Below are 27,314 nucleotides of genomic sequence, written 5' to 3' on the forward strand. Positions count from 1 at the left end.
CAGAACTTTACACCTCTTTCATGTACAAACTCTGATGACAACTGGTCCAGAACTCCTGTTTCTCCCACACCTCGATTCCAACTCTATGCAGATGCTGGCTAACTAACTGCCTCTTGGTTCTAAATACAAAATCCCTAAAGAGATCATCTGATTGGTCCAAATTATGTCAGTTGTCTGTCTCTGATCCAGTGTGGCCCTAGGGTAGGAAAGGAGGTCACAGAATACAAACCTGGTGCTCGGGCTCACTCCTGTAGGTGAGTGAGTAGTGGCATTGGAGGAAGTTCCCACAGAAACATGGTCTTTGATCTGAGCAGAGACTCCAAACCGCTTTAGATAGAAAATGACTTCTCCCAGCAGGTGAAGCCCCTCTCACTTGTACCAAGCTGTGGCTTTAAACTCAAATGCCCCCAAACGTAATCATATCTCCACATAAGCCACATTCGTTTAACCCCAATATTCATTTATCAATTCAGCACAGGGCCCAAGTGGGCTCACTGTGAAGTCTACGAAAAAATTGCAGGAAGTAATTCTACCAATTTTCTGTAATCCTTTCAGAAGATCGAAGCAGAAGGAATATTTCCTAACTCATTTTATAAGGCCAACATTATCTTAATACCAAAACTAGAATAAGACATCATAAGAAAACTATGTACCAATAACACTCATGAACATAAATGCAAAAACATCCTCAACAAAATATTAGCAAATTGAATCTAACAATGAATAGAAAGAATTATACACCAAGACCAAGTAGTATTTATCCTATCCTACGTATGCAAGCCTGGTTCAACACACAAAAAACAATTAATGTAATCTATCACATGAACAGACTAAGGGAGAAAAATCATATGATCAAATCAATAGATGCAAAACAAAGCATTTAACAAAAACGCCCATATATGATCAAAATTCTCAGCAAACTAGGAATAGAAGGGATCTTTCTCAGGCTAATAAAAATAAATCTGTATGGTGTTAGGTACTAGACTTATGGGCTGATCACTTTGTAAGTTATATAAATGTCTAATTATTATGTTGAACATCTGAAACTAATATACTGTATGCCAACTGTAATTGAAAAATTAATTTTAAATCTACAAAAAATCTAAAACTATTATCATACTTAATAGAGAGAAACTCAAAACTTTTCAGCTAAGATTAGGAACAAAGCAAGGATGCCCCCTTTTACCATGGCTTTTCAACATCATACTGGGAGTCCTAACTAATTCACATATCAAAAAAGGGGGGAAGGTAAAAGATATACAGATTGGGAAGGAAAAAATAAAACTGGCATTGTTCAACATGATTATCGATGTAGAAAATCTGAAACTAATAGTGATTTTAGCAAGGTTGTAGGATACAAGGTTAATGTACAGAAGCCAATTGCTCCCTTATATAACAGCAATGAACAAATGGAATTTGAAATTACACATTACCATTCACATTAGTAAATCCCAGAATTAAATACTTAGGTATAAGTCTAATAAAATATCTATTTATATCTATTAAGGAAAAACTACAAAACTGATGAAGGATTTCAAAGAACTAAATAAATGGAGATATATTCTATGTTCATGGATAGGAAGACTCAATGTTGTTAAGATGTTAGTTCTTCCCAACTTGATTTATAGATTCAGTGCAATCTCAATAAAATACTCAGCAAGATTTTTTTTGTAGATATTGACATGCTGGTTCTAAAGTTTATTTGGAGAGTCGAAAGACACAGAATAACCAGCTCAACCTTGAAAAAGAACAAAGTCAGAGGACCAACACTACTCAACATCAAGTCTTACTCTTAAGCTACATATTTTATAAGCTGCAATAATCAAGACAATGTGGTATTGGCAAAACAAAAACAAGAACAACAACAAAAACCCACAAGTAGATTAATGGAACAAAATAGAAAGACTCACATAAATATAATCAACTCATCAACTCCATTGATGAAGGAGCAAAGGCAACACAATGAGCAAAGGTAACCTTTTCAACAAATGGTATCAGATGCATGAACATCTTCAGGCAAGAAAATGAACGTAGACACAGATCTTACACTTTTTACAAAAATTAACTCAAAGTGGATCATAGAATGAAATGTAAAACACAAAACATAGATTATAGACTTAAATTTAAAATTCCTAGAAGATAACATAAGAGAAAACCTAGATGACCTTGGGGATGGTGATGACTTTTCAGATACAACACCAAAGATGTGATCCATGAAAGAAAGAACTGATAAACTGAACTTCATTAAAATTAAAAACTTCTGCTTTGTGACAGATAATATCAAGGGAATGAAAAAGCAAGGCACAGACTGGGAGAAAATATTTGCAAAAACACATCTGATAAAGGATCTATTAGAATGCTCAAAATAAACCAAGGACTTAAAACTAAACAATAAGAAAATGAACAATCTGATTTAAAAATAGGCAAGCAACCTGAACATAGACCTCATCAAATAAGATATAAGATGTCAAGTAAGGATATGAAAAGATGTTCAACATCATATGTCATTAGGAAATTGCAAATTAAAATAGCAATAAGATGCCAATACATACCTATTAGAATACTCAAAATTCAGAACACTGGCAACACCAAATGTTGGTGAGCATATGGCACAAAAGGAACTCTCATTCATTGCTGGTGGGAATGCAATATAATGCAGCCACTTTGGAAGACAGGCAGTTTTTTTTACAAACCTAAACATACTTTTACCACTTTATCTAGCAATTATACTCCTTCATATTTACCCAAAGGAGTAGAAAATTTATGTCTACAGAAAAACCTGTTACATGTAGCTTGATTCATAATGGCCAAAACTTGGGAGTAACCAAAATGTCTTTCAGCAGATGAATAGATAAACTATTGTACATCCAGACAATGGAATATTATTCAGTACAGAAAAGATATGAGCTTTGAGTCAAGCTATGACAAGACATGAAGGAAACTTAAATGCATATGATTACATGAAAGAAGCCCATCTGAAAAGGCTACATACCTATGATTCCAGGTATGGCATTCTGGAAAGGGCAAAACTATGGAGACAGTAAAAAGATCAGTGGTTGCCAGGGATTAGGGAGCAGGAAAAGATGAACAGGAAGAGCACAAGGGATTTTTGGGGTAGTAAAAATATTGATACTACAGTTGTGGGTGCATGTCATACATTTCTTCAAATCCATAGACTGTACACCACCAAGAGTGAACCCTAATGTAAATGATGGACTCTGGGTGATTATGATGCGCCCATGCAGATGACAAATGCACTCTGGTGAGGAATGTTAGTTGGGGAGGTTGTAAACATGGGGGTGGAGGAAATATATGGGAATTCTTTGTACTTTTGGCTTGCTTTTGCTGTGGACATAAAATTACTTTTTAAAAAAAGCTTATTAAATTAAAAACATAAAAAATTTTAAATGAAAAGAATGAAGCACATATAGCACTGGAGAGAGATAGGGTGGGGAGGTGGGGCACATTGGGCCACGGTTAGAAAGAAGGAGCTGTGAAACCAGGAGGGCGGGGCACCGCAGGCAGGGAGCACTGAGGAGACTGCTCTGGCCCCGACCCTCGACCCTCGCAGTCCTAAGTTAAGCGATGAGGACTTTGTAATGTGACTCCAGGTCAGGAGGGGAAAAGCTCTCTTTCCACATGAGGTCCAAATGTTACCTCTCTTCCTAAACCCAGTGAGGACTCTTGACAAGGGATTGACCCATGCTGTGCAAGACATGACGGTTATAGTTACTTTGTGTCATCAAACACGGGAAAGGACAAGCTGAAATAACAAAAGCAAAGTGGCAAATAGGGAGCAAGTCCACCCAAAGTTCTTCCTCCCCTCACCCGTCTTCACACACTAAGCTGCTTCTCTTCCCACTGAGCAATGTAGATGGAGCGGGAAGGCAGAATGTGTGGCAGGCCACCCTGCTGGGGCTGGTGGGGGTGTTCAAACCCTAGGAGGAGGCCGGGGGCTCGCTGTAGCAGGAGGAAACCCACACGTTGGGAAGAAGAGAGGAGACCTACCTTTACCCTGGTGGGAAAGGACATATTAAAGGGAGGGTAGTCAGATTTAGGAAATAAAAATACAATAAACTCAGTTAAATCTAAATTCCAGATAAATCATAAACAATTTTTTAGTGTAAGGATGTCCCATGAAATATTTGAGCCATCCATATACTTTAAAAAATATTCATTGTTTATCTGAAACTGATTTATCTGGTGTCCTGTGCTTAATCTGGCAACCTGGTCAAAACAGCTGAGTCACTGAGCACATAGAGAAAGGGTGTCATGAGAAAGGAAGAAGGCACCTGTGGGGGACAGCCTCCTCTGGCTGGGAACAAAAGGCGTCTTCGTAAATGGTGCAGTTAGATCAAGGACACAGTGTGAAATTTTCATCAGCCCACTCCCTGACTGTCTATGGTTTGGATCCTACCATTTGTGCACCTGGATTGAAGAACTGATGAGCACTTCTTCAGTGGGCACTTCTTCAGGGCTCCAGGTATCATATATTTGCTTGGCAGAGAGAAGTAGACCACCCACCCTCACCCCGAGTTGGTGGCAGGCAGCTGAGATACCCTCAGTGGGCCCCGGGAGAGCTCTCTGGGAGATGCTTTACCAAAGACACAAATTCCCTTGCCCATCCTTTCCTGCTCTCAAAGAAGCCTTTCAGAAACAGCCCATGAGCCAGAGGCAACAGCTTTTAATGACGAGTAATAGATAACTGGCATAATATGCCAATATAAATATTTATTGATGCCAAAAAATGATGCCCACTCATTTGAATTTGGGGCACATCCACGGGATTACTTACCATTCACTGCTTTCCACTAGCTGGTAAGTGGCCAGTCCCTCTCACAAGGGATGAAAGAAGCCAGCCTCTGGCAGAAGCTTTGGTTGAAGTCTCTTGTCAGAAAAGTTTCACCTCACTTTGTCCTCATGATGGCCTTGTGTTTTTTCCCCTCTGGGTTTGTGCTGAGTCACAGGTGACTTTAGACAGGCTATCTTGTTTAGGTCCACACCCACCTTTGTCCTTATAAAATATATGGACAAATTCACCTCATATGCACACAACTTTGAATCTTAAATAACTACAGAATTTTCTCTAGGTACTTCTGGTTCTTGTTGGCTTTGTAACATTACTTCCTCTAATTGTGGTCATCTCCAGTAATTCATTCTCTCTCTCCCTCCACCCCTCTCTTACACATATGGAAACACATACACACACACACACACACACACACACAATTATACACTTTGATTCCCAAATGCTTCTATTTAGCATATTCCATATTTTACAATTTTTTGGCTTTCAATAACAGTGATCAGCATTGTCTGTACCTGTATGTCCTTAAATGTATGTAATTAAGATTAAATTATATACTTTATTAGGTACCACTGATTTGTATAAGTGCAAAGCAAGAAAAGAAAAATTTTTTAAGAATTAGATTTATATAACAGCAGGGTTATAGTCATTTATGCAAACTGCTCTCCATTTATGCCTAATTATAGTGCAGCTTAATAATAATCACATCATAAAATTTATATTTTGTTTGACTTCAACATTGAATGCCATTTTCTTTTTTTAAAGACTTTTTAAAAATAATTTCCACCTGAGGACATGATTATTGATTTTAAAGAGAGGGGGAAGGAGAAAGAGAGGGAGGAAAACATTGATATGAGAGAGAAACATTGATTGTTGCCTCTCTCATGCACCCTAACCCAGGACCAAACCCGCAACCAGGCATGTACCCTGATAGGGAATCAAATCCACAACCTCTCAGTTTATGGGACAATGTTCCAACCCACATTCAGCCAGGGCTGAATGTCATTTTCTTAATTTTCTGAACCTAGGTCCCATATTTCATGGTTGTCTGCTCACTGGTCCATCATCTCAGTCATTCAGCAAACATTTGAGTGCCCTCCATGTGCAGGGTTTATGACTACAGAGATGAATACTATCTGACGCTTGCCCATATGAAGCGCATATGATTTAACAAACTTGTAAATAAATAAGTCATAATAGAGCATGTTAACTGTTATAACAGAAACATAAACAGACTAAGAAACCCTCCCTTTTGGAGAATTTGAGGAAAGCCACCATGAGAAGGTGCTGAATGAACTGAGCTTAAAAGCATGAGTAGGAGTTTTTCAGATGAAGGGACCAGAGGAAGGGAAAATATTCCAGGGACAGGAATCATGATGTGCAAACACTCTTGATCAAAGAAAGTGTGACTGGGAAGTAGTGAGAAGTTCTCTGTAGGAGGAACATAGGATACAGGAGATGAGGGCCGTAGGACACAGAGCTAAGAAATTTGGCTAAGGCCATATCACAAAGACACTTATAATTAAAGTTGGAGGGTTTAATCCTGTAGTTAAGAATAGGACTAGCTTTAATTTTGGAAAAGGGAAGCTCTGGATATAGTGTGAAGAGTATCTCAGAATTTTTTAAAAATGGTTTCATTGTAAGAAAGTATAAGTGAACAGAAAAATATTTCATGAATTTCTTTCCATGTAAATAAATATACATCTCAATAACATTTCTATAGATTGTGTAAAATAACACTATTATTGACCAAATGGCTACACTGGGGTATCTTATTTGTGTTTTGTTTTGTTTTTTATTGGCTGTTATAAGTAGTTCTGTAATGAATATTTAAAAAATAATTTGTTTTCCGATTATAGTTGACATATAATATTATGTTAGTTTCATGTGTACAACATAGTGATTAGATGTTTATATACCTTATGAAGTGACCACCCCAATAAGTGTGGTACAAATCTGAAACCATACATATGTGATGAACATATTTATTTATTGGCCTTTGCACAAATTCCTAATTATTTCCTTAAGATAAACTCTGAGGAATAAAATCTGGGTTGAAGGATTGCACATTTTTAGGACTTTGGATAGCCAAATTGTTCTCTAGAAAGGTTGTGCCAATTTATTCAAACCTATTAAATAAAAAGTTGTTTTATTTAAACAAAAATTTAAATGTGCCCTTTTCTCATACCCTCATTAAAACAAATGTTATAATTTTTATAAGTTTTTACATATTGACGCACAATAAAAATATCTTGCTGTATGAATTTACCTTTTTGCTGATGAAGTCAAGTTTTTTGTGGAAAAGAGGCACTTATACTTCTTTGTGAATCGTCTATCTTTGTCATTTGTTTACTTTTCTATGGTGTGTTTGCCTTTTTATTGCTTTGTAAGAACTCTTTGTATATTAAGGACATTTTGGTTTTGCCTTATATGGTGTAAATAAGTTCTTCCAGATTGTTATTTCTATACATATCTAACTTACTCTACTAACTTTAATTCCTGTGTTTTAAGACATCTTTGAGTCCTCCATGGCATAACATAATGTAGGTGCTCAACTGTCGGGGACTCTCTCACCTGGTTTCAGGGACTGTAGCCTCGCCAACAAGCGAGAGGGCCCCAAGGCTGGAGTTGAGCAAGGAGGCTTTGGGAAAATACGCCACTGAGGAGACAAAACCTGTCCCCCTGACAACGGGGCAGCCCCTGCCTCCCTCACATCACCCTGCTTGATCCCAGAGGATGGCTGGTTAGTGAATGACAGGTAAGACCCCTTGATGGAAGGGGCAACCTAAGACAGGCACAGTCGCATGGGGGCCATGAAGGGAAGGACTTGGGGGACATGGAGAAGGGCCAAAAGACCCTCACCCCTTGGTTTTGTCATGGCCAGAGTCCTCATTCTATCTGAAAGAGACCTCCTTATCTCTTGGCTGCTCTACTCCACCCACCTGGCTCAGGCTTGAAATAATACTAAAGGCAGGCTAAACTGGATCAGGCGGTTCCTGGGGGAAATTAGACCTGGAAAAGGAATGCATTAAATCCTATGAAATTTACTTTGTTAAGAATGCCCTCAAGTTAATGGAGTACTGATGTTTGGGATCAAGCATAGAATGTGATCAGTTTCCCAGATTTCAGGGCCAAATGGGCGCCACCCTATCAGACCCTGACCTGAGGCAAATCTCTGTGTTCCTTCCACTGTTACCTATGACCCCTATCTGTTTTCTGTAAACATAACCTTTTGCTATTGATTGATGAGCTTTGCATGCACACTGTATACCCCTGTGCATATCCTTCTCAATAAAAGCCACTTCAAGAGAAGGGCTCGGGGCATTCTCCACTGGAAGGAGTCACCACCCCTTTTTCCTAGCAGACCAAGAAGTGTCTAGAACGACTTATTTTATTTTCTTCCATTCGTGGCGACCCAGGGGAACTCTGTGGGAAGAGAGTAACCTCATCATCTGGCGCCCAACGTGGGGGCCCCCTCATTCAACAAGTATACCAGGATGAATGTTTTAATTAATTTTTTCCAACCTACTTTATAAAACTCTTTATTCCCCCACTCTGCAAGAAGAAGAGGGTCAATTGAATACACATACTCCCTTTATTCAGAGCAATATTCAAGTTGCCTTGTTTCCTTCATTCATTTAACAAATATTTACTGAACACCTTTTATGTGTTAGTCACTGTTCTAGACACTAGGGATACAGTAGTGAGCAAACTCTTTCATTCTAGTTGAGGGAGACATATAATAACAAGACGAATAAATAATATATGTATTATGTCATGTTGTGACAAGTGTTATGAAGAAAATTGAAGTAGAAGAGGGTGATCAGGTAAACCCAATGAGGGGGTCAAGAAGGTGGAGGAGTTAGCTGAGTGGGTAACAGAAGGCAAGGCATTCTAAGCAGACTGAGCAATGCATGCAAATGTCCCAAGGCAGGAGCACGTTTCCAAGGCCTCATGCATTCAAGGAACAGCAAGGAAGTCAGTATGGCTGGAATGCACTCTGCAAGTTAAGAAGGTTGGTGGAGATAAGAAAGCTGAAGATCATGTACAGCTTTGCAGGGCATTGAAGGAAAGTAGCTTTTTCTCTAAATGAAATAGAAGAGTTTGGAGCAAAGGCATGGCATGGCATGGTCTGCCTTACATTATAAAAAGACAGACCTGGCTGATATACTGGAACTACACCGGGGATAGGAGGCAAGGGTAGAATTAGAGAGACCTGTTAGGAGGATATTAGTAATCTAGGTAAGAGATGATGGCAGCTTGGACCAGGATGAGAGTAGTGGAGATGTCAAGAGAGGTCAGATTCTGGGCATATTTTTATAACAGTAAAGCCAACAAAAGTTCCTGATGAATTGGATATAAAATGTGCAATTGACATTAACTGAGATGAAGAAGATGCATGCACTACAAGTTTAAGGAAAAAAAGTTAGGACTGTGATTTTGGAAATGTTGAATGTGAGGTATCTCAGACCAAGTGGAGATGTTGAGTATATACATTAACAATAGCTGTATATAAGAAATGAGATTTTAGAAACTTTTTTCTTTCTCTTCCCCTCCTCTTTCCATTCCTTTTTTTTTTTTTTTTTTTTTTTTTTTTGCTTGGTCCTTTTGAATTTTTTTAAAAAATTTAAATCATAAACAAGTTCTACTTTTACAATATAAAAAAGTCACATTTAATTTAAAAAATAACATAATATGATTTATGAGATATAAGTGGAGGAATAATTGAGTATTACAGACTTTTTAAAAAGTCTGCCTGTGTCTAGAACTTGCAATCCAAGTCCATTCAACAAATATTCTCTGTGATCTTACTACAGGCCAGGCACTCTGCTAGGTTCAGAGGATGCTGAGATAAACAAATATAGTCACTCCCCTGAAGGAGCTCACAGTTCAACAGGCTCCAGTGCCAGCCTCAGTAAATGCTGTAATCCAGGTCCAAACCAAGAACCAGGGGAGCATGAAGGAGGAAGGTAGAGGTGAGGCTGTATCATAAAAATGTCAAAAACACACAAGTCAAATATATGACATTTAGGCCACATTGAGTGTCATTTTATTGTAAGATGGAAGCTCATGGTCAATGACAGATGGGTGATCAGGTCACTCTTTACTAAAAGACAATCTATATGCAAGGTAAGTCCAAGGACATATGGAACAGAGAAAGTCCCACTGCCCATGTAACTCAGGCATTTGTGAACCAGGGTTCCACTGCCATATTTGGGGTTAAGATTTAGGCCAGCTGACCTTCATGGGAACCTTCCAGGAACATCTTGGTGTAGTAATGGGCTTCAGTCTGCTGTGGGTCCCAGGCCATAAGCAGCACAGCCCTCCTCTTGGCACATGACCATGCCTGGCTGCAGCTGATGTTCTTTAGTCCCTTCTGACATGCAGCAGGGAGACTTGGGTGGGAGGCATGTGGGCATGCATTTCACGGTGGAGCTGGAGGGCAAAAGGAGCAGGTGAGTACTTCCAGCTCATCTGGCCCATGAGCTCCCCACAGACCAAGTACAGGAAGGGACAGTGGGAGAAAACATATGAGGAAGCCAGCAACATTTCTAAAGCCTCCCATGAGCTGGGCATGGGCTAAGGGCTTTGTGCATATTATGTCATTTAAACTGCCCAGTGAACTTTTAAAGCAGGTAGTATTAGCCTTATTTTATAAGAAAGGAGAGTAATGTGGAGTAACTTACCTGATTTCACATGTAAGGATTTACACCCAGATCTATCTGGCTCAAAATTTTCTTGTTTGACCCCTGGGCCATACACCATGGGCTGGCTCCCAAGAACTAATGCCAAACACCACTGTGACCTGGCTTCTGTACCTCTGCTCCTGATCTGCTCTTATCTCCCTGGTTTCTTCCTAACTCCTGAAATAGTTTCCAGTTTGAGGGGTGGGGCTCAGATATGACATAACCCTGACTTTCCTCTTTGACTGGAATTCAAACTTGTTACTTTGATTATCATGTGCAGTGGGCATTTGTCATTTATTTGGCTGTCCTGCTTCAAACCCTCCATGCCACATTCAGGAAAATACTTATTATGGGAGTCTGATGGGTCTCCATCTCCCTAAGAGAACTTCAAGGGCCCCAATATCCCCATCCCCTGGTAGCAAGATGTGGGCACAAGAGCTAAGTTGAGCTGACCCATTTTAACCTTCCAAAAATTCAACCATTCCCAAAAACTCTAACCCCAGAACTTTACCACTAGAAATTTTGTTCAATGATCTGGGTTTTAGCAGAATTTTCCCAATTCGTTGTACAAATATATTCCAGTCTTGGTCTCCATCTACATTATACATCAATGAGGCTTTCTTCTGCCTAGCATCCCTATTTCCTTTGGGGCCTGTCCTGCCCAATCCATGTGGTTCAAATTGGGCTGTCAGTCATGGTGCCCCTTGTAGATCAATGAGATCAGTCCTAACCAAATATGATATGCAGATCTTGGGAGAGGAAGTGCCTTGTGAATCTAGGGTTGTCATAGCTACCTTTTCTTACATATGGAGAGAGCCTCTGAAGAATGGAGAGAGAGAGAGAGAGAGAGAGAAACCCTGATGATCATGTTTGAGCTGTTGGATCCAGCCATAATTGAAGCTGAAACAGCCATTTCTAAGTTTCTCAGCCAATACCTTGCCTTTTCTTTAAAAGATGTGGTGAGCTGGGTTTCTGCCACTTGTAGCCAAAAGTCCTGCCTATCTGCCCATTAATATGATTGGCCTTCTCCCAGAAGACATGACCTTCTAAGAGGCTGAGGAAACTGGGGGTGAGGAAATGAATGTTTTTACATAGCAAAGAATGGGGGATTCAGAACTCAGGAAAAATAGGCAGAAGTAAAGCCAGGTAGAGATTTTTAGATTTAGCTTTTAATACTTCATAAGAAACTAGACTCCCCCCAAGCATAAGAGTCATGCTTCTGTGTCCTGCAGATCTTCCCAGGAGTTCCCAAGAATCTCTCACTCTCCTCTACTCTCCTGGCCCAGAAAGTGTCCACTTACGTGGTGCATCAGTCTCTTTGCCACTCTGAGGTCAGTGAGTTCTTCTGGGGAGGCCACACTCAGTTGCAGGAGGAGGAAGCCTTCATCTCTACCTGCAAGGTGAGAATGGTAGGAAGAAAAAAATATGGGGAAGTCAGTTCAGGAATCAAGACATGAATAGTGCTACCCAGCCTGTCCTCCTCCACCTATATGTACTCATTCTCACGTTTAAATATGTCTGTGTTCATAAAGGATCTTACATTTACTCACTGCAAAGAGGAAGAGTACTTCCTCTCTCTGAACAACCTAAATGTCCATCCATAGAGGACTGGTTAAGTAAATTATGATAAAACAAATGGAATACTGAGCAAAAAAAAAAAAAAAAAAAACCCCAAAACAATAGCTTTATCTCACAGATCTGTATTTATCATGCACTCTACTTGCATAAAAAGGAGGATATAATATATCCATCCAGCCCTGGCTGGTGTGGCTCAGTGGATTGAACGCTGGCCTGTGAACCAAAGGGTCACTGGCTTGATTCCCAGTCAGGGCACATGACTGCGTTGTGGGCCAGATCCCCAGTAGGGGCCACTCAAGAGGCAACCACACATTGATGTTTCTCTCCCTCTCTTTCTTCCTCCCTTTCCCTCTCTAAAAATAAATTAAAATCTTTAAAAGAAGATATCCATCTATATCTTTATAGATTTATATATAATAGGTATAGATAGATATTAATGTCAGTGTCATATAGATATCTTTCACCCACTTTTTTATACTTCCATATGAATATTTCATGTCCAGAGAGGATTCAAAAGAAAGTTATACCATCAGTTATGTGTGCAAAGAACACTGGGTGGTTGGGGCACAGCAGTGGAAGAGAGACATTTTATGTTGTATCCTTTTGTACCTGTTGAATTTTAAATCATGTGACTGTATCATCTAATCAACAACAACAATAACAACAAAATAATAATAAAGAAAAACATTTTAGGAGATCCAAGGTGGCAGAGGAGTAAGCAGAAGCTATACTAACCTCCGCCCAGGATCAATATGGAATTTCATCTAAATTGTAGAGAAATCATCCAGGATAACCAACTGAACACTAGCTGGAGAGAAGAACCAAGGACAGACAGAAGAAACCACTTCACCAAAACAAGACTGATAGGCAGTGAAGAGGCAGTGCAAGAGTCCTGGCTGGGCTTCCATGGGCAGCAGCTGAAGTTCTGGAGGGATATTTCAGTGGCCAGGGGATTTCCCTTGAGAAGTATAGGGTCTAAACCCCAAACTGGGCTCCTCAGTCTACAGCATCAAAGCTGAAAATAAGCCCAGAAAACATCCAGCTGTGAAAAGCAGCAGGGTTTCTGTCTGCCAGAGAGAGATGGCTGGAGGTGCAGAGAGCCTCTGAAAGGGTCAATGTACAAATTTGCTTGCAGCCACTTACCCTGGCCTCTGGCAGAGGGAGGACAGAGTAGACTAGAGATGCTTGAGGATAGTCTGTGGCCGGTGGCTCTGAGGAGAGAACTGAAGGAAAAAATACCAGGATCCCCATGCTGAATCATTCTCCATACTGCAGAAGCCATCTTTCTCAGAAAGCATTTCCCTCCAAATGGCATCAGCCTGAGGGGAAGCAATAGCCCCTTGGCAAGAATTACTCTGCCCTACCCTGTAGTTCTTAAGATGGACTACTGATTACAGTTTGATCAGATTAACAACAGATGAGCTTAAATGAGTGATTAGTTTAACATTTAAGGCAGAAAATACAGAGAAGCAGCCAAAATGGGAAGACAAAGAAACAGACCCCTAATGAAAGAACAAGAGAATTCTCCAGAAAAACTAGATGAAATGGAGACAGGAAATTTATCACATAGAGAGTTTAGAGTAATGGCTATAAGTATAATCAACAGCATGGAAAAAGACATAGAAACTATGAAAAACGATGAGTCAGAAATAAAGAATGCAATATCTGAGGTAAATAATACACTAGAAGGAATAAACACTAGGTTATATGAAGCAAGGATAGAATCAGCGTTTTGGAAAATGAGGTTAAAAAAAACACACCCAGGCAGAGCAGCAAAAAAGAAAAAAGAATTTAAAAAAATGAGATCTTAAGGAACATTTTGAACAACATGAAAGGTAACAACACCCACACCATGGGGACACCAGGAGAAGAGAGTGAGCAAGGGATCAAGAACCTACTGGAAAAAATAATGACTGAAAAATCCCCTAATCTGATGAAGGAAAAAGTCACACAAGTCTAGGAAGTTCAGAGAGTCCCAAAGAGGCCTACACCAAGGAACATTATAATGAAAATGACAAGGCTTAAAGACAAGGAGAGAATCCTAAAAGCCACAAGAGAAACACAGGTCATTACCTACAAGGGAGCACCAATTAAACTGGCATCTGATTACTCAACAAAAAAACATTTCAGGCCAGAAGGGACTGGCAAAAAATATTCAGGTGATGAAAAGCAAGGACCTACAACCAATGCTACTTTACCCAGCAAGGCTATCATTTAAAATCAAAGGAGAAATAAAGAGCTCCCCAGACAAGGAAAAGCTAAAGGAATTTGTTAACACCACACTAGTACTGCAACAAATGTTAAAGGTCTTACTTTAAGAGAGGAATAAGAAGAAAGAGAGGAAGGAAAAAAAACAGGGAGAAACAATCTAACAATAACATGGCACTACATACATATCTTTCAATAATCACCTTAATAGTAAACGGCTTAAATGCCCCAACCAAAAGACATAGGGTAGCTGAATGGGTAAGAAAACAAGACCCATATATATGCTGCCTCCAAGAGACCCATCTCAGATCAAAAGATACACACAGACAAAAAATAAAGGGATAGAAAAAGATATTTCATACAAAGGGAAAAGAAATAAAAGCTGGGGTAGCAGTACTAATATCTGATGAAATAGACTTTAAAACCAAGGCTATAGTTAGAGGCAAAGAAGGTAAATACATAATGATAAAGGAAACAATCCAAAGAAGAGGATATAACTGTAGTAAATATTTACACACGCAACATAGGAGCACGTAAATGTGTAAAGCAAGTCTTGATAGACACAAAAGGAGAGATTGACAGAAATACAGTCATAGCTGGGGATTGTAACAGCCCATTGACTTCCATGGGTAGATCTTCCAGACAGAAAATCAACAAGTAGACTGCGGCTTTACACAACACACTAGGTCAAATGCATTTAATGATATCCTCAGAGCATTTCACTCCAAAGCAGCACTTTTTAAGTGCACATAGAACGTTTTCTAGAATAGGCCACATGTTATGACACAAAACAAGTCTCAATAAATTTAAGAAGATTGAAATCATATCTGACCACAACGCTATGATACTAGAAATCAATCACAAGAAGAACACACAAAGACATGGAACCTAAATAACATGTTATTAAACCATGAATGGGTAAACAACAAGATCAAGGATGAAACCAAAAGATCCCTTGAAACAAAAGAAAAGGAGAACATAACAATCCAAAATCTGTGGGTCACTGGGAAAGCTATCCTAAGAGGGAAATCCATAGTGTTATAGGTCTACTTTAAAAAGCACAAATAAACAATCTAACTTCACACTTAAAGAAACATTAAAAAGACCAACAAACAAAACCCAAAGTGAATAGAAGGAAAGAAATAATAAAGATCAGAGCAGAAATAGATGAAATAGAGTCCAAAAAGCTGATATAAAAGATCAATGAATCCAAGAGCTGGTACTTTGAAAAGAGAAACAAGATTGACAAACCTTTAACCAGACTCATCAAGAGAGAGGACCCAAATAAATAAAATCAGAAATGAAAGAGGAGAAATAACTGACACCAAAGAAGTACAAAGGATCGTAAGATAATATTATGAACAATTATATGCCAATAAACTCAACAACCTGGATGAAATGGAAAAATTCCTGGAAACATACAATCTTCCAAAATAAAGCAGGAAGAATCAGATAATCTGAACAGACAGATTATACTAAATTGAAGCAGTAGTCAAAGAACTCCCAACAAATATCCTGGACCAGGTGGATTCACAGGTGAATTTTACCAAACGTTATGAGAAAAATTAACACCTCTCCTTCTCAAACTATTTCATAAAATTCAAGAGGAGGGAAGACTCCTAAACTCATTTCACAAGACCAGCATTATCCTAATTCCAAAACCATATAAAGACACTACAAAGAAAGAAAATTATAGGCTAATATCCCTGATGAACATAGATGCTAAAATCCTCAAAAAAATATTAGCAAACCGAATACAGCAATGCAGCAAAATGATCATACACAACAATCAAGTGGGATTTATTCCAGGAATGCAAGATGGTACAACATTCACAAATCAATAAATGTGATTCACCACATAAACAAAATGAAAGATAGAAACCACATGATCTTATCAATAGATGCAGAAAAAAGCATTTCATAAAATCCAGCACCTATTTATGATAAAAACTCTCAGCAAAGTGGGATAGAGGGAATATACCTAAACATAATGAAGGCCATATATTTCAAACCCACTGCCAGCATCATACTCAACGGGCAAAAACTACAAGCATTTCCCTTAAGATTGGGAACAAGACAAGGATGTCCATTTTCATCTCTCTTATTCAACATAGTACTGGAAGTCCTAGCCACAGCAGTCAGACAAGAAGAAATAAAAAAACACGTAAATTGGAAAGGAAGAAGTAAAACTGTCTTTATTTGCAGAAGACATGACACTATACATAGAGAACCCCAAAGATTCCATCAAGAAAGTACTAGAACTGATCAATGAATTCAGCAAAGTAGCAGGATACAAAATTAATATCCAGGAATGAGTTACATTTTTATATGTCAATAATGATGTAACAGAAAGGTAAATTAAGAAAACAATCCTATTCACAATTGCTTCAAAAAGAATAAAATACCTAGGAATAAACCTAACCAAGGAGGTAAAAGACCTGTACACAGAAAATTATAAGACACTGAAGAAAGAAATTGAAGAAGATACAAATAAATGGAAGCACATGGATAGGAAGGATTAATATCATTAAAATGCCTATACTACTCAAAGTAATCTATAGATTCAACACAATTCCTATTAAGATTCCAGTGACATATTTCACAAAACCAGACCAAATATTTTAAAAAATTATGTGGAACCACAAAAGGCCCCACATAGCAACAGTGATCCTGAGAAAAAAGAACACAGTTGGAGAAATCATGCTACCAAATACCAAAGTATTCTACAAGGCCATGGTACTTGGTACTTGGTACATGGTACATGGTAAAACAGCATGGTACTAACATAAAAATGATCAATGGAACAGCATAGAGAGCCCATAATTAAACCCACACCTTTATAGTTCATTAATATTTGACAGGAAGCAAGCATACAATGTGGGCCAAAGATAGTTTATTCAGTAAGTGGTGGTGGTGGGAAAATTGGACAGATAGTTGCAGAAAAATGAAACTAGACCACCTTCTTACACCACACACAAGAATAAATTCAAAATGGATCCAAGACTTAAATGGTAGACCCAAAACCATAAAGATCCTAGAAGAAAACATAGGCAGTAAAATCTTGGATATTGCTCAAAGAAATTTTTTATCGGCTGTATCTCCCCAGACAAGGGAAACAAAATAAAAATAAACAAATGGGACTATATCAAACTAAAAAGTTTTTGCACAGCAAAGAAAGTCATCAACAAAATAAGAAGACAATCCTTCAAGGTGGAAAAACATATTCACCAATACATCTGATAGGGGGCTAATATCCTAAATGTATAAAGTACTTACAAAACTCAACACCAATAAAACAAACAACCCAGTTAAAAAAATGGTCAAAGGAACCAAAGAGACACTTCTCCAGAGAGGACATACAGATGGCCAATAGTCATATGAAAAGATCCTCAACATCACTAATCATCAGAGAAATGCAAGTTAAAACCACAGTGAGATACTATCATCAATAAATCAAAAAACAAGTGTTGGCAAGAATGTGGAGAGAGAGAAACTCTTTTGCACTGTTGGTGGGAATACAGACTGGTGCAGCCATTGTGGAAAGCAGTGTGGAGATACCTCAACAAATTAAAAGTGGATCTGTCTTTTGACCCAGCAATCCCACTTCTGGGAATATATCCAAAAGAACTCAAAACACTAATTTGAAAGAACATAATCATCCCTATGTTCGTTGCAGCATTATTTACAATAGCCAAGATACGGAAGCAGCCCAAGTTTCCATTAATAGATGAGTGAAAAAAACAACTATGGGACATTTACACAATAGAATTCTACTTGGTCGTAAAGAAAAAAAAAAAAAGGAAGAAAATTTTCCCCTTTGCAATTGTAAGAATGAACCTGGAGAACATTATGATAAATGAAATAAGCCAGTCAGAGAAAAACAAATACCACATGATTTCACTCATATGTGGAATCTAGTAAACAAACTGAACTAACAAGCAAAATAGAGACAGATTTCATAGAGAGCAGGATAAGAGGGTGGCAGGGAAGATAGGGGTTAGAGGAATTGAGCAAAGAAGTAAAAGGGCTCATGGTCATGAACAACAGTGTGGTGATTGCTGGGGGCAGGGGAGTGTAAGGGGACTAAATGGAAATGGAAAAAATAATACAATAAAGATTAAATTTTAAAAGGAAAAATAGAAAAAGAAAAAACAAGTTTTAAAAAAGGAAAAGCATTTTAAAATAAAAATATACTGATAAATTGAGTTTTAGAAATAAAAATACTATAGGAGACTATGAGTTTGGGCATCAAAAAGACTTTCATTTCGAACCCTACTGTGCTCTCTCTCTCTCTCTTTTTTAAGATTTTATTTATTTTTAGAGAGAGGAGAAGAGAGGGAGAAAGAGAGAGAGAGAAACATCAATATGTGAGAGATACATCATTCAGTTGCCTTTCGCACACCCCCAGCTGGGGACCTGGCCTGCAACCCAGGCATGTGCCCTGACTGGGAATCAAACCCTTTGGTTCACAGGTCCACACTCAATCCACTGAGCCACACCAACCAGGGCTCTCTTTTTTCTTTAAATCTGTTTTCCTCACCTGTCATATGGGGTAATAATACCCACCTCAAGTGATGGTTTTTCTCATTATCATTTCAAATTCTATTTTTCAATTTCAGTTGACATTTAGTCTAATTTTATATTCGTTTCATGTGTACAGTGTAGTCATTAGACAATCATATAATTTACAAAGTGATCCCCCCAGTATCTCAAGTACCCATCTGGCACAATACATAGTACATTATGGACTAATTCTGTATGCTGAACTTTACATTTCTGTGATTATTTTGTAACTATCAACTTGTACTTCTTAAGCCTTTCCCCTTTTTTCACCTAGCCCCTCATCATATGGTGGATTTGAGTATTTAATTAGAGGAGATAACATGTGAATATCATAGTACACTGCCTGGCATCAGAGAAAACATTCACTGGTTGTGAAGTATTTTTATATCACCTCTGCCTGGATACAAAAGAAATTCAGCAAGGTGGTTGTGATTAATATTTTGATTTTTACCTTCCCAGAAAGGCAGGGCAAGCTGAGGATATTGCAGAGATGAGGCATGAGGACTGAATGATGGGAAGTGGAGGTGGTGGCCACAGGCTGACCAGGAGCTGAGGCGACCAAGCAGCCTTGGACAAGGGATTTCTTCTCTGAGAAGTATCTGTTGTCTCAGAGATGTAGCTTTGAACTCCCAAACCTTCACCCAGTTTATTTATTTTGTCACCATTTATGACACCAACTCCAGCAAGTGCATCCAGTGAGCCTCCCTTTCATGGGGTTCCCAGCCGCTCAGAGGGTAGCAACTTGGGCCAGATGCCCACGTGGTGCTCCTCTGTGTGACTCTGGCTGAACCAGAGGATTGCAGAGCATGAGGGCTACGTCTTCTAAATAAAGTTTGGGGCCTCGCTTGGTGCACACTAGTTACTCAACAGTTAACTTCATAGAAGAGAAGAGCTGGAAAAGACCTCATTGTTCACCCATTGCAACCCCCTCCAGCTACAGGTGGAGAAACTGAGGTTCCAAGAGGGAGAGGAACCTGTCCTAGGTCACTCAGGTTAAGGGCAGAGCCAAGACCTCAAACCCTTCCTCCAGACTTCCAGCCTCGTGCTCTTTCCATACACCACCCTAACTCTGCTTTTACTGATTTTAGCAAAAACCACTAGAAGATCACGAAGAGGGGAGACATTGGAGACAGGGCTCAGAATTGGCCCTCCAGATTCTTCCTTCCTCCCTGCTCCTTAAGCATGTGACAGCCTGGAGGCTCTAAAATCCAAATCCCCAAGATCACACCTGGATAGCCTGTTACCTGTCGTAACTTCTGTGGTCCACCTTGTCCGAGCACTGGTAGGTGTGGCTGTTGGGCTCGTCCCTCTGGCCATGCTGGTCGTCTTTGAGGTCTTTGCTGAGGCCGTGGTCTTGGCTGAGCTGATGTCTGTTTCCTGGCTGCTGTTAGTTGTAGTCAGATGGACAGAAGGAAGAGGGCTCCTGCGGATGGCAACAGGCCCGCTGGTTGTGCTGTGTGTGGCGGAAGTCTGTGAGCGGGTGGATTTCTGGATGGTGGCTACTTCTGAGAGGCTGTAGACCATAGCTGGGGACCGAGCAGAGGAAGTCGCTGTGTCCACTGTTGACCCAGCCTCAGTGGAGATTGTAACCGCTCCTGAGACCTTAGTGTGACTTGCTGTCTCAACAGAGGGAGGTAAGGTTCCTTCCGAGGGGTCCATGCTTACTTCCATCAAAGTCCCACTGGAGGTGGTGGCCTGGGCTGCTGTTGTTTCTCCTTTTGTGGTGCTATGGGCAGTGTGTGGGGTCTCAACTGTGGTATCAGGTGTGGCTGATGCTGTGGTACTTGCTGCTGACAAGGTCTCAGAAGAGGTCACGATCCTGGTGAGGTGTGATTTTGCATCAGTGAAGTCAGGCAAAGCTGATGTCTCAGGGGTGGACAGGGTCCCCCTTCCTCCTGACGGGCTGTGAGCTCTGTCTGAGGTCCCAGCAATGATGCCAGTTGTTTCTAGTTCTATAATGCTGCAACTGGCAACCGCAACGTCAGTGACGGTGTAGGCAACCAAGGCTTTAGGTGGAAGAGTGATGTCAGGTGCCAGGGCTTGTGAGCTGGTGATGGCTGGAACTGAGTGGCCCTCCAAAACCAAAGCCCTGGCTTCTGCGGAGGTGTCAGCCGATGGCCAGGCATCAATTGTGATCCTCTTTGCCTCTTCAGAGCTGTCATCAGTGCAGAGGATGTCAAAGACAGCTACCGAAAGATCACTAACTATAACAGTCTCCGCAGTGGTCACTCCACCTGAGGAGCTGCCACTTGTGGCTGATGTCTCCACAGGAGTGGTCATCACAACCATGAACTTGGAAGGTGCTATTTTTGTGAGATCCCTGGTCTTTGTGGCAGAAAATACGGTTGTGGTCTCCCTGGTCTCTGCTTCTGAGATGGTGCTGGCTGGGACTGAGGTTCTGTCAAAGGTCTGGGTGCCCAGCATTTGAGTTTCTAAAGGGGTGTGGCTTGGTACAGAGGGCTCAGCAAGGTCAGTGGTCTGGGAGGCTCCGTCTGAGCTTACCTTGACCCTCAGAGTCACAGCAGGCAGTTCTGTGTGGTTCATTGCCACTAGGGGGCCTGGTTCACTGATGCTGGGGCCTGTATTGAGTAAGATAACTTCGTGAGCCGTGAGTTCCCGTGGACTGGACTCACAGAAGTTCTTACGTTTATGCCCTGGGCACTGCTGGGACGAGGTTGGGAGGGAGAATTGCCTTTATTCTATGGGTCATCTATGTTTACAAGGAAGAAGGGGGTAGTATTGGGAAGACCAGTTCCATGTGACAGCCACAGAACTGGGATCGCCCTAACTGATGTCCTCTGACAGTCCACTTGAGGCAAGCGAACCCCACAATGTAGTTGATTATTGGTCTGAAGGCTTCAGAGAGACTGTGTGGGGCCAGGATCCAGCCTTGCGGGGGAGTAAAGAGGGCAGAAATCCACATGAGCCTAGAATTACAGAGCAGGGACCTCAACTCTCAGAACTTTCTAAAAGAAAGCTTGTCGCTTTCCCATCAATACTCTTCTCACCCAGTAAATGTTTCCCCGTGGAAGTTAAAACATTTCAACCATGAGAAACATCTGTGGTTTTGTGTTTAGAGGTAGCTGGGGGATTAGGAGAGAGGAACCTCCAGAGACAGTGTGAGAGGTGGCTGCTGCAAAGGGGGAGGGGAGCAGGCAGAGTCCTTTCGGCTCTCGCAAGGGGAAAGGGGTGAGTCTCCCATTCCTGCTCAGAACTCTCCTAAACATGTGCCTGAGATGGCAGGGACAGGACCCCGGAACTCCAAAAATGATTCACCGGCATTTTTCACAGGTAACAGGGAGCCAGGTGGGGCAAAATTTCACTTTTTAGAGAGAGATGCTCCTAGCATTTCTCCATAGGGTACAATGTCTCTGTTCACTTGCCAAGTCCTCTGAGGTTGTGTGAGTGGAGGGCCAGTGGGTGCTCATTGCCCTGGGAGAGGTTACAACAAGTTCTTTCATAGGCTCACAAAGGCATCTCTTCTGTCTGCCAAATGGGAGGGGCTCTCTCTGTAAGTGGACCAAGGCACCTCCTGGGAGAGTTGCCAGAGCTAGCAAATAAAAATTCAAGATGTTCAGTTAAATTTGAATTTAAATTCCAGATAAACAAGGAATGATTTTAATGACAAATAATTGTTTTAGTATGTGTATTTGTTTCCCATGTAATATTTGAGACATACTAAAAAAAACTTCATTATCTGAAATTCAAATTTAAGGGGACATCCTGCATTTTACTAGTAACCCTACCCTTGGAAGGAAGAGGATCAAAATATAAGCCCCTTTTTGCAGAATTCTGATAATTTGAGATGGTCTTTACTGAGATCTACTGTCTCAAAAGTGTGTAAGGACATAAAGGAGGTCCAGAACCACGTGGTCACATCTACCCAGGGTGTCGGGACAGGGCCCCGGGTCCTCAGCTTGTCCTCCTGTGTCTCCCACTGAGCGGGGAGAGAGCACTGGGTTCCAGTCCCAGGTCCATTGCTTATTAGGTTTGGAGTCTGGTGGTTTAATGATTCCGACCCTGACCCTGCCTCCCGCTATGAGGCCAGTCACCAGGCCTCTCCAGGCCTGTGAAAGACACCCCGGTCCCGGCCTTGCTGTGGTGGCAAGGACAAAGAGGAGAAGGGAATGGGGAAGTTCTGTTATTCCGAAGCCTGCCAAGGGTTATTAAGCATCTCTCCCCCACCGTGTCCGCTCAAGGAGTCACTCAAGAACGCACTATCTATTTTAATACAGTGAGAAATTCCAGCTGTACCCACATGCTTATTAGGTGGGCCACAGCATCGGCTCTCGTGCCTTGTTCAGTGCAGTCTAACTACACACACAGATCATGCTTGTGCAAGAATGTGCTCTCAAAGCCCAAGATATTTCTCCGAGCCTCCCCACACAATGGAAGGAAGCAGAGACTTTCTGGGTCAGCCCTGAAACCCAGAGAGCGGTTTGGGTTCTCGGGGTCTGACCACTGACCTCCCCTGACACTGTTTTGTCATTGTCCAGGAGCCATGTGGCATCCTCCTGCTTCCCAAACCCTTAGCCTGTTCATCTCCAGGGCTCACAATCCCCTACCCACATCTCTTACCCACAAGGGGTCTTCTCAAACAGAAGATCTCAAAACAGAGGTCTTCTCAAAGTCCACCCTGGCTTCTATAGCTCTAGAATGTTGCAACTTCCTTGCTTCGTGCCTCAAATCGAACTAGTGGAGTAAAGCATGTGGACTTTAGGCCCTGAGTCTGAGTTTTCTCTTTTCTGCTCACTCTGTGGCATACAGCCTATGTGACGTTGGCCATGTCTCCTGGCTCCCAGGATGCACTTTCTCCTGTATGATGGAGCCAGGGGTACCTATTCATAAAGTTGTGAAGATTAAATTAAATTAAATGTAGAATGTGCAGCACAAGCCTTATAGATCAGAGCGCATTCAAGAGGTGGTTGGTGTGTATGCTGGTTAGTCATGTGTAGCATCAAAATCTGGCTCTGCAGCTATTACTTAACCCTGGCAAACTTCAGTCTCCTCACTTTTAGTGGGAAGGGGAGGGTAAGAATTGTATCTCTCTCATAGGGTTATTGTGAAGATTAAAAAGATAGTGCACTGGAGCATATGGGATATCTCTGTACTTTCCTCTCAGTTTTGCTAACCTAAAATTGCCCTTAAGAAAATAAAGTCTTAGCCCAGACTGGTGTGACTCGGTTGGTTGGTCGGTCATCATCCCACAAAGCAAAATGTTACTGGTTTGATTGCTGGGTTAGGTTCCTGGTCGGGGCATGCACAAGAGGCAACCAATTGATGTTTCTCTCCCTCTCTTTCTCCTTCCCTTCCCCTTTCTCTAAAAAATAAGATAAAATAAAATATTTAAAAATAAATAAAATCTTTTAAAAATCCTGGGATAGTGACAGCCTCGTCAAGGTAAGAAATGAGCCCAATGACCAAGAACTCCACTCCCAGAGAAGAAGTGGATCTGTGTCTGCACTGGTGTTTGAGAAGCCGGCTTGGAGTCCAGAGCACCCCTCTCCTCGCCCAGTAACATGTGTGGTCCCCTCTGCATCTGTCCTCCCAGCCCTTCTCAGAGGAATGGAGACTGATGCATTTCCTCCTCCCTGTGTTCACCAGGGTTGTTGGGACACTGTGTGATTTCTCAGTGATATCCTACAGTGCTGGTTCCTCTCTCGAGGATGGGAGGCGATAACTATCTCAGAAATTCCCAATAATTTTTTATTATTTAAGCTAGAAAAGAAGATAAGGCATGATAATGACTTGTCAATGGAGGTTTATTGATTGTAGCACATGTACTGTTCTGGTGCAGGATGATGAGAGCAACGAAGGCTCTGTGTGTGGGGTGGGGGCGGGGTATGTGGGAATCTCTGTGCTTTGTGCTCAATTTTGCTGTGAACCTAAAACTGCTCTAAAAATTAAATGCCATTAAAAAAAGACAATGCATGTGACCAGCTTGGCACAGTTCCTATTATAGATCAATGTTAGTTCTCTCATAAAAGTCCTGCTTCTAGAATTCACCCTCCCCAGTCTGTGACAGTCAGATATTTCACACACAAACTGTATTTTAAGTATAAACTTGAAGGAGTTAGAATCATGTTTTTTCATGTCAAGCCATGTTTTTTGGCTTTAGTTATGTTTATCACGAGCTGGCACCTCCCTGCCCCCCACTTGCTCACACTCCCACAGGCAGAAAGGCAAGCCCACAGTGACCTCACAGTGACATCGCTCATTTGTATGAACCGAAGCGCCATGCATGCTTAAGGGCACACACTGCCATTTGTGTATTCTTTATCAGTAATAGTGAAGCTGGAGGTCCTTATAGTTTTGATTAATTTACCTTTAAATCCTAGTTCTAGAAATCTCTCTCCCTCCCTCTCTCTCTACACACACACACACACGCACGCACGCACGCACGCAAGCACGCACGCACCCCCCCCCCCCCCCAAAGACCTAGCCTTTCCACAGTAATCAACGACCCCCGAGGCAACAGAAGTCAATAGCCTGACCCTGACTAATGATCACAAGGTACAGACCTCTGGCAGGCTAAAGATAACATCTTGATCTAAGTTCTGTTTCAGTTCCTGAGCCCTAAGGTGAGCAGGCCCCCTCACTACTTTCCCAGGAAACCAGAACAGACCTTAAGATCTGAAGAAATGATTTAGTACAACCCCTTAACCCATGGTGTCTCATGATTTTGCCATGTATAATCTGTGACCCACATAATATGATACAGTTCAGGCTTTTGAGCATTAATTAGCTTCCCATTCCCCTGGATGGCACCATTCATAATAAAATAGCCAATCTTTCTCTACTGCAATTCTCGGTGTTTAGTGTTTGGCTCTGCTGGTGCCAGGTGGATGAACTCTTTCTGTGAGATAACAAAAGTAGTGCTTCACATAACGGTTATTAAATTAGCCCAAGTTAGCTACCCTCACCCACAAAGTCCTGCCAGGAGAGAAGCCCACAGGACCCTCTTGCCCCCTTACCTGTAGAGCTCCCAGCAGCCCCAGCCTCCCAGCAGCAGAAAAAAAGGGGCAGAGCCAGGCCGTGGAGAGTGCCCATCCTCACTGGGACTCCAGCCACCGCTGAGGAGCAAGCCTTCCTGCTGCCTCTCACAGCCACCTGTTCCTGCTTCTTCTACCCAGGGAGGAGGAGCCAGCAACCTGCGTAGGTGTGACCAAGCACTTTCCAGATGCAGCCAGCTGATCACAGACACACGGGCTGAGAGTTGGCAGGGTCATACCGGGGGCTGTCAGCAAAATAACACTCCTGCCTTCCCTTGCCCGGTGCCTCTTCTCTCTAGGGTCTGATAGGAAGGTATGGAATCGTTTCCACGGTGACACCCTGTAGTCCTGCAGTCCCGGAGGTAATGGGAGACAGTGCTTCACACTCCTTCCCCGTCCCCACCCTCTTATGCCTCTGGCTTGGGCTATTAGTTAAACAGACTTGGGTCTCATTCCTAATCTTAGACTTTATTAGTGTAATCTATGGCAAATTAGAGAAACTTTCTGAACCTCAACTTCCTGGTTGTTAAATGGGCATAATTCCCACCTTGCTGGAGTCTTTTGTAAGGTTCATGAGAGAGTGAAGTCTTACACAGTGCCTGCTACACACTTGGTGCCCACCAAAAACATGCAGCTTAGGCACTCAGTAGGTGAGGGAGGGCCCTGGTGTTTGCTCCAATCCTCACACAGTAGAAAGAAGAGACAACCCCCCGAGGTCCGGAGGAGACAGTTTTCCAGGGTGGGGCAAGCAGGACTCTGATTCTAACAGCCTTCCAGTGTCACATCCTGTGATTCTGCATCTGAGTCGGAGGCAGGAACATGTCCCTCTGCTGGCCTGGAGGTGCAAGGTGGAGAAGGCACTAGGTGGGAAAAGGGAAGGGGTAGGTGTGCTGGTTTCAGGCACAGCATCAGGGAGGAGGAAAGTGTGAGGGTGATGACTTACAGAAGCTTAGGGGATGTGGTCACAAAGAGGGGAATGAAGCTGCTGAATACACATCCAAATGTCTTAGAGAAGACTCATCCCCATGAGGAACCGATGAGCTGTTAATGCCACAGCCAGGGGTCAGACAAAGTACCCTGGGCATTTCAGGACAAGAGTTTTATGGTAAAAGCAGCTCTAGAGTAGAGGAAAGCTGGCTGGATTGGCATCGAGAAATCACAAAACCGCAGGGCTGAAGGAACTTTAATGTGGAATCAGAAGGTCTAGCTAAGTTCTATTTCTTGCTTCTTCCTTAACAATGGCCCAGGACTGTGTGATCTTAGACAAGTTATTTGTCCTCTCTGGGATTTGGTCAACAAGAGCTCTGAAATCCTCTTGGGCATGCAGTCTGACGTTCTGCATTGAGTCTGTGATTGCCTCCTAGAAGTTAACCCTGAATTGGAAAAAGGGATCTGCTACTGGAAGGAAGAGCGAATCATTCCAGGGCATTTGATGAGGGGAGACTCTATGAGAAGAGACTAAGGGGACTCCATCTGGGA

General features: G+C 41.6%; 1 protein-coding gene across 1 annotated transcript; it reads right to left on the reverse strand.

Moving 5' to 3' along the window:
- Window positions 1–10,157: 10,157 nt before the first annotated feature.
- Window positions 10,158–25,899, reverse strand: MUC20 (mucin 20, cell surface associated). The gene is made up of 3 exons (XM_054574961.1): window positions 25,818–25,899; window positions 11,796–11,887; window positions 10,158–10,243 (listed from the first exon to the last, which is right to left on the reverse strand). The coding sequence occupies exons 1-3, from the start codon at window positions 25,891–25,893 to the stop codon at window positions 10,175–10,177; spliced, it is 237 nt and encodes a 78-aa protein (XP_054430936.1). The 5' UTR covers window positions 25,894–25,899; the 3' UTR covers window positions 10,158–10,174.
- Window positions 25,900–27,314: the final 1,415 nt, after the last annotated feature.

Source organism: Pteronotus mesoamericanus, unplaced genomic scaffold, assembly GCF_021234165.1.
Source record: "Pteronotus mesoamericanus isolate MK-2021 breed Mesoamerican mustached bat unplaced genomic scaffold, CSHL_Meso_final contig_27, whole genome shotgun sequence".
NCBI lineage: Eukaryota > Metazoa > Chordata > Mammalia > Chiroptera > Mormoopidae > Pteronotus > Pteronotus mesoamericanus.